The sequence below is a fragment of the Coptis chinensis genome, unplaced genomic scaffold, assembly GCF_015680905.1.
Source record: "Coptis chinensis isolate HL-2020 unplaced genomic scaffold, ASM1568090v1 utg1761_pilon_pilon, whole genome shotgun sequence".
Taxonomy (NCBI): domain Eukaryota; kingdom Viridiplantae; phylum Streptophyta; class Magnoliopsida; order Ranunculales; family Ranunculaceae; genus Coptis; species Coptis chinensis.
In genome coordinates, this window is record NW_028238113.1 from 219,068 (window position 1) to 239,097 (window position 20,030).

Sequence of the window (20,030 nt, forward strand, 5' to 3'; positions counted from 1 at the left end):
AAACAATTATCTCGCAACTCTAGTGGACTAGTGGAGAGCATTTGAATCCAGGTCGCACATAAATGCTCAACTTGTAACTACCTGTTACTGTTTTAGAATTCAACCATTTGTTTAATTAATCTTTCACGAATCATTGCGATGCCTTCCGAAATATAAAATTGCATGCTACTGAAAAGCAAAATAACACAAAACATCTGACGATTAGATATATAAGACATAGCTAGTATAAAAAAAATCCACTCTTTACTACACTGATTATCATTCTGTTCACCTGGTATGAGGAAAATAAAAAAACAAATGTCTGCTTCATGATAGCTGAAAGCTTGACTGAGGGAGAGAGTTCACCAATGCCTACAATACTCTGGTAGATTAGTACAAGAATGTCAATGCCTATCCACTAGCAGTAAGCTTCTCCTGCTGGGATAGATCAGCCGAAACATCAAAACCAGGAGGGATGAAAACAACATCGTCCCACTTTGATGTGGAACTCCCCTGCAATTACGTTTAGTCAGTTCTTCACTTGTATATTCAATTCGAACAAGATAAACATATTATTTACTTCGACAGGGCACCCACAATACACAACCAAATCATGCCATCTGATATGTTTATTAACTCCATTGCTTGAATGGATGAGTGGTTCTCCACTTAGACCCGTACAGAACTTCTAACGATTTGCAGCCATTTGACGTGTACTTTGTAAAAACTTAAAAGAAAAACACTCTGATATATATACTCTTGTTGCGTTATATTTAATTTGCCTGTGGTTTCATCAAGGGGAGGCCATGAAAATGTATGACAAATAAGCTCAATGAAAAAAAGAAAAGTCACATGACATGGTTTAGTTGGCGTTCGAGGGTGCCCTACTCTAACTCATTAAAAATGATCAAGACACGCTCGTATTTGTTTTTACCTTCATCCCTGTAATTATCTCCTCGAGAACAGAAACCTACATCAAGCATAATATATCAGTAAAGTAGCTCTTAACCTCTTCTCAAAGTTGATGGGGTATCAAGCACTATACCTGAATATCTCCCTGTCTGAAAGCAGGATTTAATTTCCTTTGCTCGAGAGAGGCTACTTTCAGTGAATTCTCTAGATCCTCCTTTCAAAATGTGCAGACAAAACAAAAAGAGTTTTACTTTACTCGTCAAGACAACCAATTAAACTGTACAGTTAGTAACATTATTGACTAACCTTTCTGAAAAAAACAGGACGATATCTCTTGTTATCGCTCTTCAAGATCAAACTCTGTGACTGTACATGTCATAAAACCAAGGCTTTGAGGTTAGCCTTAATAACCCATGTGAGCAACAAACAGATGGCATAAAAAATATCATCTTGCACAGTCAACTAAATGAGAGGAAGTCAAGAAGTACTCAGATCCTTCCAAGTCTACAACTCGCCATATTAAATCCCACTAAATTCATAGGTAGTCTCAAATGTGAATCATAAGTTGATCTTTGAAGAAACAGGTTACAAACTCTTTGGTTTTGTACCTGTCCCTAGGGGATGAACATTTCAATGGTATTCCTTTGTATAATAATTAAATTCCGAGATGTGTCTGGGACTCAGGATCTTTAACAATCATATACTTGTCTGTATAGTTCACTATAGATCGTGAAAACAAAATAAACTTCTAGCAGAGATGTACAAGAATCAATGCCATAGCAGCTACAGTAACAAGGTAGCATTAAGATAATAACCTGAAAAACTGGAACCCCTGAGAAGTCTGAACTAGAAAGCCCAGCGTTTTGCTTCACCTGTAAAAGGAATGATCATGACAATCAGATCAAAGAGAATAACCTATGTATAGTTTAGAGGTAACTAAAAACTGGAAAAAATGAGAAGAATGCCACAGAATACTGTTTATATATGAAACCGATCAAACATTTGGAATCACAAATCGCCTAATTGTGAAACAAATACAGTGGGAAAGGATAACTGGAACAAGGGGATCTAAGCCATAGACTTAGGTTTGGAGGCCATATAAGAAGAGAGATGTGGGCTGATACCAACATCGATGAACAATTCTACATACGAGTCTGTACAATGGCTTTGTGAATTTTCTTATGGTCCCCAAACTGTGTTTCATGTGTACCACCCCTGATTATTTGTCTGGAAGTGCCAACCAAGAATTAGTGTGCAGGGAGAAACTTTAGGCATTTAGACCTATATACTCTAATTCCTGTGTAAACTTGTAGAAATTAAGATATGGTCGCAGTGGTTGGTATTGTCCCTAAGTCCTCTGATACTTGTGTCTTTGTTGTAATTGAGAAAATGAATGGACAAAGAAGCACATGGCAAACTACATCATAACTTTTGTGACTTCTAAGTTGATGTTTTCATCAAGTAACTCTAGAATTTGTGATCCTATCAAAATAACTTACTTAAGAAACCCCCGACAATAGGATGCTTGCAAGAAATGTAGAAATGTAGACCTGTAAAACTTTAAGCATTTACATCAACATGTAATTCCTATGTACACATAAAACTTAAGATTTGTGTGCAACGGTTGACATTATTCCTATGTCTTTTAATACTTGTGTCTTTGTTATTATCAGGAAAACGAATCGACAAAGAAACAAATGCCCAAATACATTTTAATTTTGTGACTTTGTAAGCTAATACAATTATTTTCACTGAAAAAAAAAACATAATTGTCATCAATTAAGGCTAGAAAACCAATCACCTTGATTGCATTCATAATTTGAGAAGAATCAGGTATGAACCTAAAAGCAACCCCATTAATCTTAAGCTGGAAAACCTGTAAACAAAACAAACACCACTCATTAATTCTCAAAACTAAAAATAACAACAAAAAACATCAAAGTAAGTATCAACCTTGTTCAAAGCAACAGCTACAACTTTCGAGCCACGTCGCATTCCAGGGTCCATAGACCTCATTCGTTCCAAAAGGGAATCAGCATCTTTTTTATTAAAACAAAACAAGCCCAATGATTTCCCAGTTTTAACACCAGAAATCAAAACAAACTCTTCATTAGAATTACTGAGAGCATAAACAGGTACACCAGACAGACGCTCTTCAATAGCTTCAGTAGCTAAAGCGAGGTCGAAACGATGAATAGGGTGGTCATTTGTAGACTGGGTATGGTTAAAAGAAAGATTAGCCCATAAAGGTTTCTTCTTGCTTTGATTAAATGAAGCTGAAGTGAAGTTGGATATGGTTGTTTCAAGGGTGTGTTTAGTTTGGTGGATAATTGTTTGGACGTGGTGGTTTTGGAGGAGTGAAGAACATTGGTTTTGGATATGTTGAATCAAGTTTTGAGGGGTTGTCTGGAGTTCTGGGTTTTTCAACTTCATGTTTGTTTGTTTGATGAGTTGATGAAGATGAGAGGTGGTGGGGTTTAAGAGGGTTTGGGAAATAATTTATATGGGTGGATGCTGACGTGTAATAGTAATCTTGTACTTAATCGACTTTCTTTATTAGATTTCACATCAGATGAAATAAGGAATGAACTGGTAAATAAATGGCACCACAAATTATCATAGTTGTTTTATAAGTTTGCACACATCGAAGTGTTAAATCATACATCACAGATTAGCAATGTTACCCAGACAAATAAAGACAACTGAAGCAAGAATTTGCACATCTCTCAGACAGTAGCACCAGCTGAAAGAATCACTAATGAAACCAAAGGAGGTATGTCTAAAATTATAAAGAACAGTAGGAAAGTAGGTAGTAATATTCTTATTCTTCTTCCTGAAGTTTTATCTACTAACAGCAAAATATTTCCATAAAAAGAGAGTAGAATCCATTTTTCGCTTTATGCTGTTGGCTCAGATGCAACAGCCTTCCAAAGCTTGATCCACTCCAGCATGGCATCTGCAGCGCGTGCAAACACGGCATCTGATGGCCCAAGTTGTTCCTTTACCATCTTCGCAATCTCAATGACACAGTCCTCTGCGGTGACTGCAGACCTTGATAACCTAGCTGTCTGGAAAAAAGGGACCACCTCCTCCATTAGTTTCACCCCTTCCCATTCCTTTTTCAAACTGTCTATTGCGTTACCGTTCTCCTTCCTCCACACGTATGGCAATCCACTCTTTACCCCAAGCCCTAGGTGGTCAGACACAACCTTAGCACACATTCCAGAGAAGACGTCTTCAACAGTCTCCCACCTCAGCTTTCCCTCCCCAGCTAACCGCAGTCCAGGGAAAAGTGCAGGTCCTATTATCTCTCGATTGAATGCCACATTAATTCCACTTAACGGCATCATTGTCCTTGCAGGCACTGTTAGGACTGCATCCACATACCGGGAATTCCTCATTTCTGGCTTCAGTGCTTGAGTGGGTGCATCTAAGTCGGCCAAATTGAGCCACAGCCCACAAGATAGAGTACATGTCACCCCACTGCGGAGGCTGAATGGGTATCCCCGAACAAAGTCTGCACCTGCGCAGTAAGGGTCATAGAGTGTATTGAAGAAGAATGGCGTGGCAGGAGTCCTTAGGTTCCAGATGTGCTGGGCCACTGCATCCACTATTTGGCCCTTATCATCTCTTGCAGGAACACAATCATCATCAATTGATACAATATACTTTTTGCGGGATACCAAATAACCGAAATACCGACACGAATAGCCTGAAAAGAGAATGCTAGTCGTAGCAGAGCCCACACGTTTGTCTATATCAGATTTGGTGTACACCTCATGATTGAAGCCATCTGGTATCTTGAGGTCCTCCACAAGATCAGGGTCTTTAACGATTATCAAATGAAATCGTGAGAAGATTCTTCTCCATTCCTCCATGAAGGAAGTAAGGTCAGAACGCAGTGCTGCTATAACGATGTCGACTTCGTCATCCTTGATAACTGTATGAGAAGACATTTTCTAGAAGATTCTTTCAAAACCCAACTTTTGCTCCACCAAAAACCAGCTGCAGGTCCAACTATATCCAAAACTCTAAAACTTCTCGGAGCACCCTGTATAAACGTATGCAGGTAAGAATGTGTCCTCCAGGATAGCCAGATAAAAGTAGTGAATTAAATGAATGCTTACTGGTGGGAAGGACAGGGGAGATGATGTGCTGGATATTAAGTGCGTCAATACAAGACAAAACTTCGTCGCTTCCAGTAGCTATAAACACTTTAAGGACTTTCTCTGTCAACTTTCCAGCTCTCAATGTTCTCTACCAAATAAGCAATTAAATAAATCAGAATAAGATACAACAACCTCCTCGTCACAAGCACAGACATGCAGAAGCACACTAAAACCACTAAAACAAATTGCACAGGGTAAAAAAGAATGAAAAACCTTTTTAAAAGCATATAACAAGACAGGCAATGAAGTGCCTATACATCAAACACACGGACTTAAAATTTTTTGATAGGAGATCCCTAGCTCAGTTCGCTGTCGTTTTACTGTTTTGAACAAATAGTGGAAACAAAAGCATTCAGGTAGAGTTAGAGTTTTAACAAGCCATTCTTCCTCATGTTTTTAACATAAAACTTCAACTCCTATTGTATCCGTTTGTTTACCAGGAATCGGACTTGAGGAGTGGAATTAACTGGAATCCTTGGTGGACCACTCACTTTTGGCCTATTTGGAGACATAGAATCCAATTCTACGGACTCCAATTCCTTTTATTAAGTCTTTGACAGACCCCTGTCAATCCAAAGGAATACTAGACCATGTGAATCGGTTTTTTATTTCTAATCTGAAAATGTGGAAATAAACTAAATATTGGAGTCTGTTAGACGATTCTATACAGCAACCAAACACATTAATTTAAATAGGAATTGAATTCCGATGATTTCTGAAATGTTTGCCAAATACACATTTTGTAAGTTTTAATCAAATTCTATTCTAATATATTCCATTCCAATGGTTTCCTACTCCATTCCTCTGTTGCATGGGTACACCCTAATTTCCTCTATTTCGCGTACCCGTGCACCCGGACACAAGCAAAACAGTACCCTAATTCTCAGATCTTGCCATGTCCAAATCTTCGTCCGGGGTACCCATGCAACACAGAGCCCATTCTATTCCTAATTAGTTTCCAGTCTCAATTGCCAAACATACTCTAAATACATTCAGAAAATTTAAAGTAGATAAAGAAACCTCCTTTCAATTCTATCAAAACAAATTGGGCCACATTTATTAGTTATATAGACCGGATTAGCCAGAAATTGCACCTAAAACTACAATTGTAATATATTTTTGTCCCCATCCCCATCCTCAAAATTGCATTACTACTAACGATTTTGGCATAAATAAAACACAGAAAAGTAAATGTGGAAAATAAAAAGAAAGAAAAAATGTTACCAGAAAGAGTTGGAAGAAGAATGGGATCAGGAATAGAAGAGAGATCAAAGATATGAGAGATGTTAAGGATAGCAGAATCAATTGAGAGGGAAAGAAGGGACGGTGATGATGTGCTGTCACTCATTCATTCGTTCATTAAAATTTATTCAACTCGGTCAAAAACCCAAACCTTCCTTTGCGGACCTCTCACTCAGTCTTACCCTCGATTTTCTCTCCCTCCCCAATAGGGGTGGCAGTTTTGTATACGACCACGAAATTAGCGGGTTTGGGTTGGAAAAAAAGGCTTTTGGGTCATTTAAGGGTTGACCCGCCAAACCCGTCAAATAAATGGGTTGGATTAGGGTCACACATGTTAACCCGGGTAACCCGTTAGTATACCCGATTAGTTCCCAAGTCCAATGGGTCGGGTCATCAACCCGTGACCTGTATGACCTGTTTTAAGTCCTTAAACATATATGTTTCCGAATTTTATTAAATCTCATAATCCCAATTACCTAAAAGAAAATACTAAACAGAAAATGATCAACTAGATTTAGAAGGATAAGTTGGCAATCCAGCATATAGAATATTATAGATTCATTCAATAAAATATATTATCACATACATTAACATTGAACCCTTACCCTAGTCTTAATTATATAAAGAGAACAATGAAGCCGTCAAAGTCACAATGATATTTGCATTTATTTAATAATAGGTTTGCTTACCGAGATATAGAAAAAGATGGAAAAACTGGCGTCATGGTTGTTGTTTTAAGTTTGGTTATGTTTTTTTTTGGCTATTTATGGGTTGTTTCACTTGTTTGGTTCAGCGCTCAATCCAGATGCATGTGCTTTAACAACTCTGCGCACTTTTGCAAGTTCTTTTATTATTTAGATTAATAAATATTCTTTATCCAAAAAAATATATATATAAACTTACGGGTTATCTGTTAACCCAATCCGAAATTGACCCGCTGGCTTAGCGGGTCACCTGTTGGGTAACCCGTTACATATGCGGATTGGGTTTGGATTTGACAAACTTGACATGATTAGTAATTGGGTCGGGTTTGGGTTTGCTCTCCTAACACGTGACCCGAGTATGACACGACACGAACCCGACCCAACACGACCCATTGCCACCCCTACTCCCCAACATGTCATTCTTCAAAATATCCGAAATATCGCTATCCACCGATATATATTATATGGGATTATTAGTGGCGAGGGCATATTCTAATGAGATTGTACCGTTCAACCAAGTTCAACGGAAATATATAAATGTTATTCTGACTCCAACTCAAACTGTAATAAATTTATATAAGAACTCCTACCAAATCAGAGGTTGTTTTCATTCTTGCAATGCCCCACTTTTCTCTCACCCCATACCCTTACCATACATTTTCTCAACGTTGATTAATGTTTATACTACTTCCAGAGTTATAGATGTTGTAATGATCTATCCTGTCATTTAGGGGAACGGATTCAAGACTAACTCCTTCCCTCAGATGGAGGAAACAAAAATAATCAAAATCTATCTAATGTTGTAATGATCCATTCTGTCATTTGTAGGAAACGTACTAGTCGTCCTTATGTGTAATTGTGTTATTTGGAGGAAACATTTTTTACATATAGCCCATTAGTCATATAAAAATATAGTTAGCCTATTTTGAACTCAGATATAGAAAACAAAAATATTAAAATTGGAAAATAAAATTCAAATAGGCATTATATTGTATTTATTATAATAATATTTAATTTCATTTAATTTACAAATATTATACTACCAACTATCTTTCAACATTTTCCCAATCAAAATACTACTACTCTACTATACCATATTTGTTTTTAGGGGGATCTACCTTTGCTCAAAATACTATGAGGGTTTTTTAGTCGAGATTTATTGACAAAATTGTTTTGGGTAAGTTTGGGTGTTGGAAATAGATTAGGATGAGGATATTGAGTTTGTAAGTTGTAACTCTCAAATGGTTTCTTCCTTTTTATCTTTTTCTTCACTCTCTAATTGCTTTTAATGTCTTCACATGTATATGTATATAGAATGTGGTAACTTAAAACTCATTCCATACACATTCAAATTATTATAATCACCATTACTACAATTTTCATTAATAAATTATCTAACCCCTGTAGACAAAAACAACAACAACAACTATTCCGAACCACTTAAATTCTTGTGTCTATTTATCTTTTTGTTATGTACAATCTCTACTAACCAAATACTTTTTCAATAAATCTCTCCCAAACTAAAATCATATTTGGTGTAATGCCCAAACTGTATAAAAACATTTTGTAAATTACCGACATAGTATTGATTTTTATTTAGATGAGTTCTCGAAATGTGTTGATAATTTGACATTCGCGTCTGGCATATTGTGACATTTCGCGAAATATAACACAAACCTTTTTATAAAAAGTAAAAACACTTTGGTTTTATGGCAAACCGAAATCCAGAAAAAGAAAATGAAGCCATTGCCAGAAGCCTTCATTGATTTCCTCAACCAGAATGGTTTGGATCAATCTATTTATACATCCACAACCACCCAATCAACACCTCGTTACATCAGGTAGTTACTCTTAAACCATAAACCCCTTGCATTTTTTTTTTTTTTGGCTTTTAACTAACTTAACGGTTTTTTTTTTGGTCTTATTAGGCTAAAACCCAATGATGGGGAGGTTTATGTATCAGAAATAGAAGATGAACTAAAGTGTAAAGTTGAGAAAGTTGATTGGTTACCAAGTTTCTATTCACTTCCACCTCATATTCAGATTGCTAGCACTAAGTGTTATAAAGATGGCAAAGTAATTAAGCATTCATTGTGTATACCATTACAATTTTGTTAAAGAAGGACACTTTATTGAATTCTAGACTACATTTACAATTTTGCCTAGCAATGTATGAGCATTGAGACATCAAAAGACCCCAACTTGAAGTGTTATGTATGAAGTTCACTTGTGTTTCTTTTCATAGACCATGCTTGGTTTTCTTAGTTGCTTGGCTTATGGTCCTTCAGATATATGGAATGGATGCAGCATCTGGAGCTGCTGTACTAGCTTTGAATGTCTCACCAGGAGATCATGTCCTTGATCTGTGTGCTGCTCCAGGTTATAGTTCTTATACTACTTTCATTCTGAATAAACTGATGTAAAATAGTAACTTTGAAATTGGGATTCTTTTGAGAGGGTGTTTTGAACGTGGATCCATGACATTGAGTTTTAATATCTGCAATGGTTGTTGAATGTTGAGCTAGCTTGTTGAGCATAACAGGGTTTAAGCTTCCTCCGTGAGTAAGTGGAGGCATTAGTCTTTGATAGTGGAGACTACCTGTTAAGACACTTTGGTACACTCATGTTACATATATATATCAATTGCCTAGAATATTCTTCCAAGAAAAAAAAAAAATTTAATTTCCTAGAATATTCAATTTTACTTTTACTTTCCCATTTTTTTAGTTTTACTAATTACAGAAAAACGGTACTGATAGTACTTATAGTATAACTTATTTTGTTCGTATTACTTCGTATTTTATGTCTCAATGATTACACAATATTTACTTTTTCTCCATCCCATTGTAGGTGCTAAGCTGTGTATGCTCTTGGACCTTCTTGGTACCTCCGGTTCCCTTACTGGTGTTGATATTGCCAGACATCGCCTAGCAGCTTGTCGAACAATGCTACAAAAGTACTCGCTGGGTGACCTTTGCCGACTCTATGTTGCAAATGGGACTTTATTTTCCCTTCTACCTCTGCGGGATTTGTGTGACTCGAAACCTTACACTGACTCTGGAGAGAAGGTCAGCAATAAATTAACATCATTGCAAACACTTCTAGTTCAAACTGAAACTCGTGCACCGACATTTCTTTTTGGAGCTTCCTCTTTTGCACCTATGTGTATGAATTTAATTACTATTGTGTGTCTAGAAATGTATAGGTGCATTGTCTATTGAGGAAACAAAGGAGACATTCAAGGAGTGGAAACCTAAAAGGTCATGGAAAGAAAGAAGAGCTAGTAGAGCAAGGAATGGTACTCCTTCACAATTAGTTACTGGAAGTCAGGAACCAGAACTGATATTTTATGGGCGACATTCAGGAGTTGTCGGACTTGCAAAGAGTGAATTATTTCGAATATCATGTAGCACCGATTCACTAGATTCAGGCTATGACAAGGTATTGTGCCTTTTGGATTTACTAGAAGGAAATGTATCAAGATGCGTATTGATTGACTCTAGGTGGCTTCTATGGCTAAAAATTTCACCCGAGATCCCAAACCTTGGTTTTGAGTTTTGGGGCCTAATGTTCTCCTTTTTCTGCCTTTTTAGATGCGAGAAAGACACAGCTCCTTTACCTGTGTAAAGAATATATGAAAACATGTGTCCATGCGTCTGACCACACGTCAGTATCAGAGAGCTAGAATCTTTTGATGCAAAATATAATTACTATACACATAAAAGAAAAAAAAAACATGCTACTCCCACAGTGGATGAATTTACTGTTGCCTTATTGGTCGACATTAAAAGTCAAACTCGAGCGTGGGTAACTTGTATGTTTGTTTGGTGTGTTGTTATGAAACATTGAATGACAAATACTCATGTGACCCACATGGAGCCAAGTGTTGGGCTTATTTTGGTGAAAATAATCTCCTCATGATTATTTACTTTTCTGCAAAAGTCAACTCATGGCTCCTCTGCATATTAGCAAATGCCGTTCTTGTGCCACCTAATGTTCAGTGGTAGTCTGCACTGAAGAAGGGCTTTTGGCTGTAGTCTGGATGTTTGGTACAATGAGTGGGCATTCTGTAATTTGCTGGTTTTCTATTATTTTTGTCTTGTTTGGATAATTTGTAACTTTTTTCAATTTTAATCAGGTCCTCGTTGATGCAGAGTGTACTCATGATGGGTCAATTAAACACATTCATAAGTTTGAAAGTTGGGGTTGGACAACTCTTCAACGGCGAGTGCTGGATGCAAAACGAACTGACATTTTGACAAACCTCCAGGCATGTTTTATCCTCTTCTATACGTTTAATGTATACTTATTGTTATTATCTTTCTCCATGGCATACACTTGTACTTGATAGCTATAATCCCAGTTGTTTAATATTGACCTACTATCCTTAGGCACTTGCTGGTTCCTGTTAAAAAATGAATTGTGGTTTCTGCAGTTGTGTTTTTTTTTTTCCTTTTAAACTGCATTTTATTTTTCCAAAGCTATTTAACATCTCAAAACAATCAAAAGCATGTCGCCAAGTCATGTATAGTTGAGAATTATTTTGCATGAATACAAATTTTTGAAATTTAATTCCATTCTTTTTGTTTTTGTGGATTTCTGCAAAGCTAATTGTAACATCTTGATACAAATAAAATTGAAATTATAAAAGAAAAAGTACTAATTGAAAAATGCCTCGAGAAATTATCAATGTATTTTCTCTGATGAAATAAGCAAACGAAAATCATTGTTGTTAGTGATCTAAGGTTTCAGAATTTATCAACGGCTTCATGTTATTTTTTTTTTCATCTTTTGCAGTTGCAACTTCTGACCAATGGTTTCAGATTGCTAAAAGTCGGTGGAGCTCTTGTCTATAGCACTTGCAGGTGCTCACGTTTACATTATTCTTGTACTCTATGTTTAAACTGAAACTTGTTAACAGCTTATAAAAAAAATAAGAAATGATTATTTTGGAATATGACGGTTTTTCTGTGGGAACTCTCTCTCCCTTATACATGCCTTACAATATCTTCGTCTTGAAACAGTTTAACTGTAGCTCAAAATGAGGATGTGGTGGAGCAGTTTCTCTCTGAGAATCCTTCTGCTGGTAAGTTATTTGACGTAATGGAAGTGATGTTCAGTTCATGCCGCCTAGGTTTTTTATGCTGCTAGCTGAACTGAGTAGATGTATCATTTCTCGTAATATTAGATATTTGAATCTAATTATATCGAAATGTTGTAAGATACCCAACTTACTGAGTATCAGTTCACAAGATCATTGGAGGCTGTTCCATAGGTTTTGAGTTGGAGCTCATACATGGGCCGGAAGGGATATGGATAAGGATTTAGGAGATGCATAAAATGTATACCCAACTTATATGTCTAAGTGATACTGTCTCTTTCTTTTTCATTCCCTATTGTACTTGCAAGCGGTCACTAAAATGACAATTCCTTGCATCAGGTTATTGAGAATTTGATATAATAGAAATAGGTCAAGTTAGAACAGTAGGACAGTATTAATCTAAACACACAAATGATAACTAATTGACTGAAAAACCGTTTAAGAACGGAATGGTGACTTTAAGGATTTTTTGGAATGCCATTTGGAGTATTCCACAATGATGAAACTTGAATATCCTGTGGAGCAAAGATGCCTCTTGTAGTGTGGTTATATCTGCTCCATGTTCTTTAGCTGTGGCGTGCTCAAAATGATCACCAGTTGATGGGCTACGACTCTAACATCAAATCCATTAAATGATCCTCTCCAATTTCCATCCCACTTCTAATGTTTTTACTTTTGAGCATGTTCTGCCGTTTTATGTTCTTACAAAAGTAAGTAATATTTACTTTCTTATCTTCATCGGTACAATTATTTTTTTTCTGATCTTGTAGAGTTACAAGTGATCGATGCTGCTAAAGATTGGCCTTGTAGGAGTGGGGAAATACCAAAGACTTTGCGGTTTGATCCTTTGACATCCCAAACTAGTGGACTTTTTATGGCAAAGTTCACAAAATGTGCAGTTTAGTCAAGGTTTGGTTCTCATGTTATATCATTATTACCTATCGTTACCTTATTTTTTTACCACACTTTCTTTTAAATTCAGAGAAATATGTTAGTTTCTTGTGTTGTCAAGTACTACTTGCGTAAAATCCATTTTACAGAGACGTTGAAATTACTTTTGTTATTTAACATTAGGGAATGCATACTATACATTTGTCGTTATTGGTTCACGCATTTTAGAATAATAGTTGGCACTAAATGACTTTTTGTTCATGTATGCTCAAACTTCTCTAAATTATAGATGAGGTCAATCAATTTTTGGTGACTGAGGGCTTTATCCTGATTCTGTTGACTCTTCTGGCCCGGCTTGTAAACATGTGAATTTTTGCAGGTTTCTAATTGAGACATTTGTCTAAGAAGCTAAAGAGAGAGTGGAGAGAGATAGGAAGTGCAAGAAGTTTTCAAAGTGTCGACAGTTTGCCAGCTCAGAAGCGCATGGCCTGTTAAGCTGCAATTTTCAGTACAATACTGGGGCTCCAAATTCCAGTGGACAGTGAAGGCTAGTGCATAAAAAGGCTCTAAGTGATGTGATGTGCAGAACTGCAGAACATGCAATGATCCGACTCCAAGGGAGTTTGGACTTCAGGCGTATGATCAGTTGGGGGAGGATCTTTGCCATATATGACTCTGAAGGTGGACAAATATGCTCTAATATCAACTGAATACGAAGAATCTTGAGAACATTCAGCTGGGTGTCTCTCAAGTGGGTTCTTGGTCCAACGTCTAAATGTTGGGTTCTAGAGGTGTTAATCTGTACACTTTCCTGGATTCTTATTTCACAACCTTGCCTAAGGCCTTCCAATTTTTTTTTATGTGTTAACCTCAAGCCTAAATGTGTGTTTTAATTAAACAAGTGCTTTTCTAACCAATTTATATTTTATACTTAGCAGAGTTTATCTTTGAAATTGGCCACGGAATAAAATAAAAATAAAAAAAAAAAATAAAATAAAAATAAAAAAATAAAAGAGAGGCGAAAGGATATTCTAATTGTGAAAGTACTTTGACTATGTGTTTGACATTTTTACCAAATGTTCAACCTAATTGATTTTGATGATAAGTGGAATTAAACTTCAACTATTAAACATCCAAATGAGTTTGATTCTTGTTGTACACTAATTTTAAAGGGCTATCTTGTGTCAGTCATCTTCTCAAGTCTTAACCCATATTTTTCCGAAATGTTTAGTGGATTTTATATTGTTTTTCTCAAAATTAGTTGTAATGATCTATTCTCTCAGCACAATAATCTTTGGTATTTTCCTACATTGCAAAAGCATTAACATGATTATTTTCTCATCTATGACTATTTTCTCATCTATTTAGGTGGTGAAGTTTTATTTTTATTAAAGTTATTGAAGTCTCTAAGCTTCATTCTTTATTGATTTGGCTGTCAACAAACTGTGAATCACTAAAAATTGCTAAATCTTTGAGAGATTTTGCCAGACATGATAGAGAGATTTTGCCAGACATGATATTAATGCTTCATTATAATGCATGGAAACCAGATAGGGGAAAATTTGTGATGTAGTACCTCCACTGTAAGTCTGTAACACTATATATAAATCTTGGGATTTGGATCATAAATCTTCCCCGAATAAACCAAACAACACGCACAGTAACAACAAAAGCCAATATTCAGTAACAAAGAGAATTTGATCTCTCGTCTCGTTTTCATCGAAGTAATTAATGTTGTCTCGGACTTCTCTATTCCCTTTACTCTTTTCTCTATTTGTTTCTTCTTCTTTGGAAACTACTTACATTCCTTCATTGAACTGCAAAACATTTGAAAAAAAATGGCTTCTTTGATACTTCCAGCAGCTTCTATAACCAAAACTACCAAAACCCAACAATCCCAATGCTGTTTTCGTCATTCTTCAAATGTCGTTTCTTTCAGTTTCTCTTGTCCTTGGGTATCCAAGCTTTGTTTCTCACCGAAGGTAACTTCATTTCAAGTCTGTTTTGTAAAAATTATATGTATAGATTCATTGATGTTTGATTAGATAAGGTAGAAAGGTTGTAGGAATTGTTGAACACGTTGGCATGAAAGTGGAAAACCGTATATGGTTGATTTTTTATGTTTCTGGTTATGTTTTGGTTATCGTTTTATCTAAACTTGTAAGCCAAGTTGCAAACAGTGCAAACAGATGAGCCTTTTGAAATTTTATAGGAACCATGAAGTAATGATGATGTTGGTAACATTGGACTCTGTAGGTTCTGCAGTCGAAGAGGAATCATTCAACTGTGGTGAAAGCCCAATCGAATGAGGTGAGCATCCAGGGTCTGGTTTCTAATTGTTCTTATTTGGCCTCATTGTTTTGGAGTCATGTATTGATGTCATAATTCATGCGGTTCGAACCTCAAATGCTATGGCAACTCCGGAACCCAAGTTGGCAGGACCAAAATTGGAAAAAAGGATGTGAAGCAAGCAGCAGCTTTGGCTTCAGAGGCATCCATATCTGAATTTATGGCTCGAGTTTCAATCCTCATTAAGTAAGCAAGCGAGCAACAATATTTTTTTTTTCCACCTTCTGTGTTGTGTATTTATTTAACATTTACTCCCCAACAAGATTGGTGTTGGTCATTTTTCTCCGTTTTGCAGGCTTGTGGACTCGAGAGATATCGTGGAGTTGCAATTGAAACAATCTGACTGCGAACTTGTTATACGTAAAAAGGAAGCCTTGCCTCAGCCACCACCACCACCTAATAATATGGTTATGATGCATTCACCCCGTACATCAGCAGTTACACCATCAGCTTTGCCCCTGCACCACCTGCAGCTGTACCAACACCGTCACCTGCTTCTTCTTCAACCCAAGCCCCTACACCTCCTCCGTCGGCCAAATCATCTCTTTCACCCCTTAAATGCCCCATGGCTGGAACATTTTATAGAAGTCCCGCACCTGGTGAACCCGTATTTGTGAAGGTGATTCTCTCAATGGTACAACTGCAGTTTTTTCCTCTTCTATGTGTTGCATAACTTAATGTGTCATTTTTGTAGGTCGGAGACAAAGTTCAGAAGGGCCAGGTTGTGTGCATCATTGAAGCAATGAAATTGATGAACGAAATTGAAGTAAGTCTGTTTCCCTCTTGTTACTTTTGTACACGGTTAAGATAATTAGCTATATACACAAAACAATCACAGAGTGATGGAATTCAATGGACTTCTCATTTTTATTTGAATGGCTTCAGCTCAGCCTTTCTTATGGAATTGGTGATTTATAATGAAGAATATGCTTTTTCCGTCATTCTTAAACCCATGCATTGATGCACCTATGCACCCTAACATTTGAGAAGTTGACCTTTTTTTATGTCATATAAACCATGTCTGATATCTGACTTAGAAGTTTTCATGCAATCTGCTATATGTAGAAATTGCATTTCAGGTTTGATTGACAGTCCTAACGGTGGTTTATTAATCTTCTCTGTAGGCTGATCGAACAGGAACCATAGTTGAAATCCTTGTAGACGATGGCAAGCCTGTGAGCGTGGATTTGGTGAGTTAGTTGCATGAATATCTGAATTTTAAGCAGTATTGTACTGAGGTATATATTACTCAACATTTGCTGTCCTCTTATTCTTTGCAGCCCCTCTTCGTGATTGAACCGTAGTGAGGCCTTGTTTCTTTCGTAGATGTTTTGGCTGAGATAGACCAGTTAAGAAGAACTTTTGTTATTGTTCCTTCATACCCGTTATTTAAGAAGAACTAAGTTAAGAAGAACTTAATTCGGTTTGGTCATTCGTTGAAATACTGTATAATGACTGTTGCAAAATTTTAGTACTCAGAATTTCAGAAATAAGAGTAACCATGTCACTAGTATGATGATTGTATTCTCCTGGGGCAGAACCATACCATTGGAAGCTCGAATGAGTATCGAAGTCCAAGTGCGTTATATAGTTGATACTTTGACAGGAAATGTATGCTATTGCTTCTACTTAAGGATGAGCTCCCCTACCCCATTTACAAGTGATAAAACCCCTCATCAAGATCTGCATGATGCTTCGGATGCACACAACTGACTCGGAGACATTTTTATATATTTTGAGGCCAACAATGCATATCACAAATTAAAGCATCATCAACAACGCGTGGATAAAAATCAAATTGTTAGATTTTCTTTAAACCATGTTCATCTTCTTTTGGACAAAAATCGCTTAATGCTTGTTTTAAGAAATATGTAATTTTTGCCAAAGGAAGGCTATGTAATCTTTTGTCAAAAGAAGGATTCATTTTAGTATTCAAATCAGCAATAATTCAAATTAAACTTCATTGACTTCATCACTTGTTGTGACTTGAATGTATGTGGAGACCGAACCCAGAACCCTTAATCCATCCACGGAACCTGCCTCGAGTATATATTCCATGGTCTTGAACTACTTAGTTTAGGTAGAATGGTAGATGGATGACGAGCTCCATCAACCTATCTATCTATATCTATATCTTAATATTAAAGCTCCTATAAAGAGTATTTTTCAAGCTCTATTAAAATTCCACATCATCTCCTATTAAAATGAGAATTTTCCTCCTATTTAAAAAATAGGAATTTCTCTTTTATTATAACCAGAATTCTTCTCCTATTAAAACAAAATCTCTCTCCCAATTCAAAAAACGGGTTTTAAAAATATTAAAGCTCCCACAAGGGATATTTTTCGAGTTCTATTAAAATTCCACGTTATCTCCTATTAAAATAGGAATTTCTTTCATATTTGAAAAACGGGAATCTTTTTTTAGTGCAACGGGAATTCCTCTCCTATTAAAACAAGAATTTATCTCCTATTTGAAAAACGAGATTTTTTTTTTTTTTTACAACGGGAATTCCTCTCCTATTAAAACAAATTATAACACTTCTAATTAAAGCGGAATCATTCTCCTATTAAAATGGAAATTCCTCCCCTATTGAAAAGGGAAAATCTAGCATATCTAATTAAAACGAAAATTATTCTTCTATTAAAACATGATCTCCCTCCCAATTGAAAAAAAATGGGTTTTTAAAACTTAAATAAAACAATTTGTTAGAAAATTAAAACGGGTTAGAGACTAAAACGGTAATCCCAATTTTCAAAAAAAAATATAAATATTTTCAAAAGGACCGGTGTGTATGCACGGGCTTAGCTAGCCTTAATATTAAAGTTCCCACAAAGGGTATTTTTCGAGCTCTATTAAAATTCCACGTCATCTTCTATTAAAACGGGAATTTCTCTCCTATTTAAAAAACGAAAATATTTTTTTACAACGGAAATTTCTCTCCTATTATAACGAGAATTAATTTCCTATTAAAACAAATTCTAGCACTTCTAATTAAAGCGGGAATCATTCTCCAATTAAAATGGGAATTCCTCACCTATTGAAAAGGAAAAATCTAGCATATCTAATTAAAATGGAAATTATTTTCTTATTAAAACATGATCTCTCTCCCAATTGAAAAAAGCGGGTTTTAAAAACTTAATTAAAACTTTATTTAATCAATTTGTTAGAAAATTAAAACCAGTTAGCAACTAAAACGGTAGTCCCAATTTTCTAAAAAAAATCTAAATATTTTCAAAAGAGCCGGTGTGTTTGCACTGGCCTACAAGCTAGTCTTAATATTAAGACTCCCACAAGGGGTATTTTTCGAGTTCTATTAAAATTCCACGTCATCTTTTTTAATAAGATTTCCTCTCCTATTATAACGAGAATTCTTTTTCTATTAAAACAAATTCAATCACTTCTAATTAACTAGCCATTTGGCCCGGCCTATGGCCGGACTTGCTACATAGATAACTAATGACTCAAAAGCCTAAAGTCTACTTGAATAAATAATATATGTATATTGATAGCTAATGATTCATTGCTTATAATATATGTATACTTTGTTTGAAGGGTTTATGCTTTTATAATTTTTTGAAGGGAGAGCCTATTCCAGAGGACATGCAAGTACACAATCCAAAGTATACTATCGGGCATGTGGTCTAATCCATACCATATCGACATCATCGCACTTGTATGCAACTAAAGAACAAAATATTTATGATTCAGGTGTATTTCATGCAACACTCAAAAGAGGCTTCAGTGTTAGAACTATATCTTGCCATCTTGGCTTATGACAGGAAGCAAATGCAAGTCCTTGAACCATCCTTACCACTTCAGCAGTATCATTTAAATAGTATTTGGCCTTGCTTGGCTTCTGCCCAACTATACAAAAAAAATTCGAATTGTTGTAAGTGATGGATTAAAAGTTGCACTTGATATAACTTCAAACATGTCCTCATCATATCTGTATTGAATGCTCACATATTCTATAAATGTTGACAACCATGCACCAACAACATTCAATTTAGCAGTAAATCCACATTTTTTCACCCTACTAAAACAAACCCTTATCTAGGACTCAAACAAAGATAAATAATTTTAATATTAAGGAAGTCTGAAAATGCTTGCCGAAGTATCTTACTTTCGATCGGATTGATTACATTGACATACACATATTTGGCTAATTGAGTTATGGCACCACAAATGCTACTGCAAGTTGCCAATTACAAACACCATCATATTGGACGTGTTTTGGTTCATAGTTTGGCTTGTTCTCGAAGTTGCTCTTGTTCAGAAGACAAAAAAACCTAATTAGAAGTAGTTTTCCAAAAAAAAAAAAAAAAAAAGTAATCCTAGTTGAGAAAGCAAAACAACAAAATCTGGAAAAACCAACTTAGACAGAATAATGCTCAAGTATTCAAGTCGAACATAGTTTGGACACTCAATGATCTGACGCAAGAACCTCCATGTTGAGCCATCTGAAGGACTTTCCAGGTAAAATAGTCATTTGAAACAACCAAGCTAAGATACTAACCTAATTAACTTTCCGTCTTCTCGTGTTAATAATAACATGCAATGCCCAAATACATTTTTGAGATATAAATGATGTGACTATTTTAATGGTTTGTTCTATATATCATTTAAGCAGTGGTTGTACTTATTTAGCCAAAATAAAATGGAATAATTGAACTTGATAATAG

General features: G+C 35.8%; 4 protein-coding genes across 5 annotated transcripts; 2 read left to right on the forward strand and 2 right to left on the reverse strand.

Moving 5' to 3' along the window:
• Window positions 1-181: 181 nt before the first annotated feature.
• Window positions 182-3,422, reverse strand: TIC22-III (Tic22-like family protein). The gene is made up of 7 exons (XM_086586974.1): window positions 2,845-3,422; window positions 2,693-2,767; window positions 1,707-1,763; window positions 1,198-1,257; window positions 1,025-1,105; window positions 914-949; window positions 182-492 (listed from the first exon to the last, which is right to left on the reverse strand). The coding sequence occupies exons 1-7, from the start codon at window positions 3,322-3,324 to the stop codon at window positions 391-393; spliced, it is 891 nt and encodes a 296-aa protein (XP_086443100.1). The 5' UTR covers window positions 3,325-3,422; the 3' UTR covers window positions 182-390.
• Window positions 3,423-3,492: 70 nt separating this feature from the next.
• RGP5 (Alpha-1,4-glucan-protein synthase family protein) lies at window positions 3,493-5,148 on the reverse strand. Its single transcript, XM_086586973.1, has 2 exons — window positions 5,019-5,148; window positions 3,493-4,942 (listed from the first exon to the last, which is right to left on the reverse strand). The coding sequence occupies exon 2, from the start codon at window positions 4,845-4,847 to the stop codon at window positions 3,789-3,791; it is 1,059 nt and encodes a 352-aa protein (XP_086443099.1). The 5' UTR covers window positions 4,848-4,942; window positions 5,019-5,148; the 3' UTR covers window positions 3,493-3,788.
• Window positions 5,149-8,685: 3,537 nt separating this feature from the next.
• LOC147473828 (S-adenosyl-L-methionine-dependent methyltransferases superfamily protein) lies at window positions 8,686-13,940 on the forward strand. Of its 2 annotated transcripts, none has more exons than XM_086586985.1 (10): window positions 8,686-8,847; window positions 8,935-9,082; window positions 9,295-9,385; window positions 9,857-10,074; window positions 10,202-10,447; window positions 11,145-11,276; window positions 11,804-11,871; window positions 12,031-12,092; window positions 12,878-13,016; window positions 13,288-13,413. In XM_086586985.1, exons 1-9 carry the CDS (start codon window positions 8,744-8,746, stop codon window positions 13,009-13,011), a joined length of 1,203 nt encoding a protein of 400 aa, XP_086443111.1. In that variant the 5' UTR covers window positions 8,686-8,743; the 3' UTR covers window positions 13,012-13,016; window positions 13,288-13,413. The 2 variants fall into 2 exon arrangements, with proteins under 2 accessions (XP_086443111.1, XP_086443110.1); XM_086586984.1 differs by having other exon boundaries at window positions 8,690-8,847; window positions 13,378-13,940.
• Window positions 13,941-14,836: 896 nt separating this feature from the next.
• Window positions 14,837-16,871, forward strand: LOC147473829 (biotin carboxyl carrier protein of acetyl-CoA carboxylase 1, chloroplastic-like). The gene is given in 8 exon segments (XM_086587022.1): window positions 14,837-14,980; window positions 15,255-15,308; window positions 15,385-15,533; window positions 15,643-15,797; window positions 15,800-15,966; window positions 16,042-16,113; window positions 16,472-16,537; window positions 16,628-16,871. Coding segments are annotated over 8 exon segments (831 nt in total). The 3' UTR covers window positions 16,652-16,871.
• The last annotated feature ends 3,159 nt before the right edge of the window (window positions 16,872-20,030 follow it).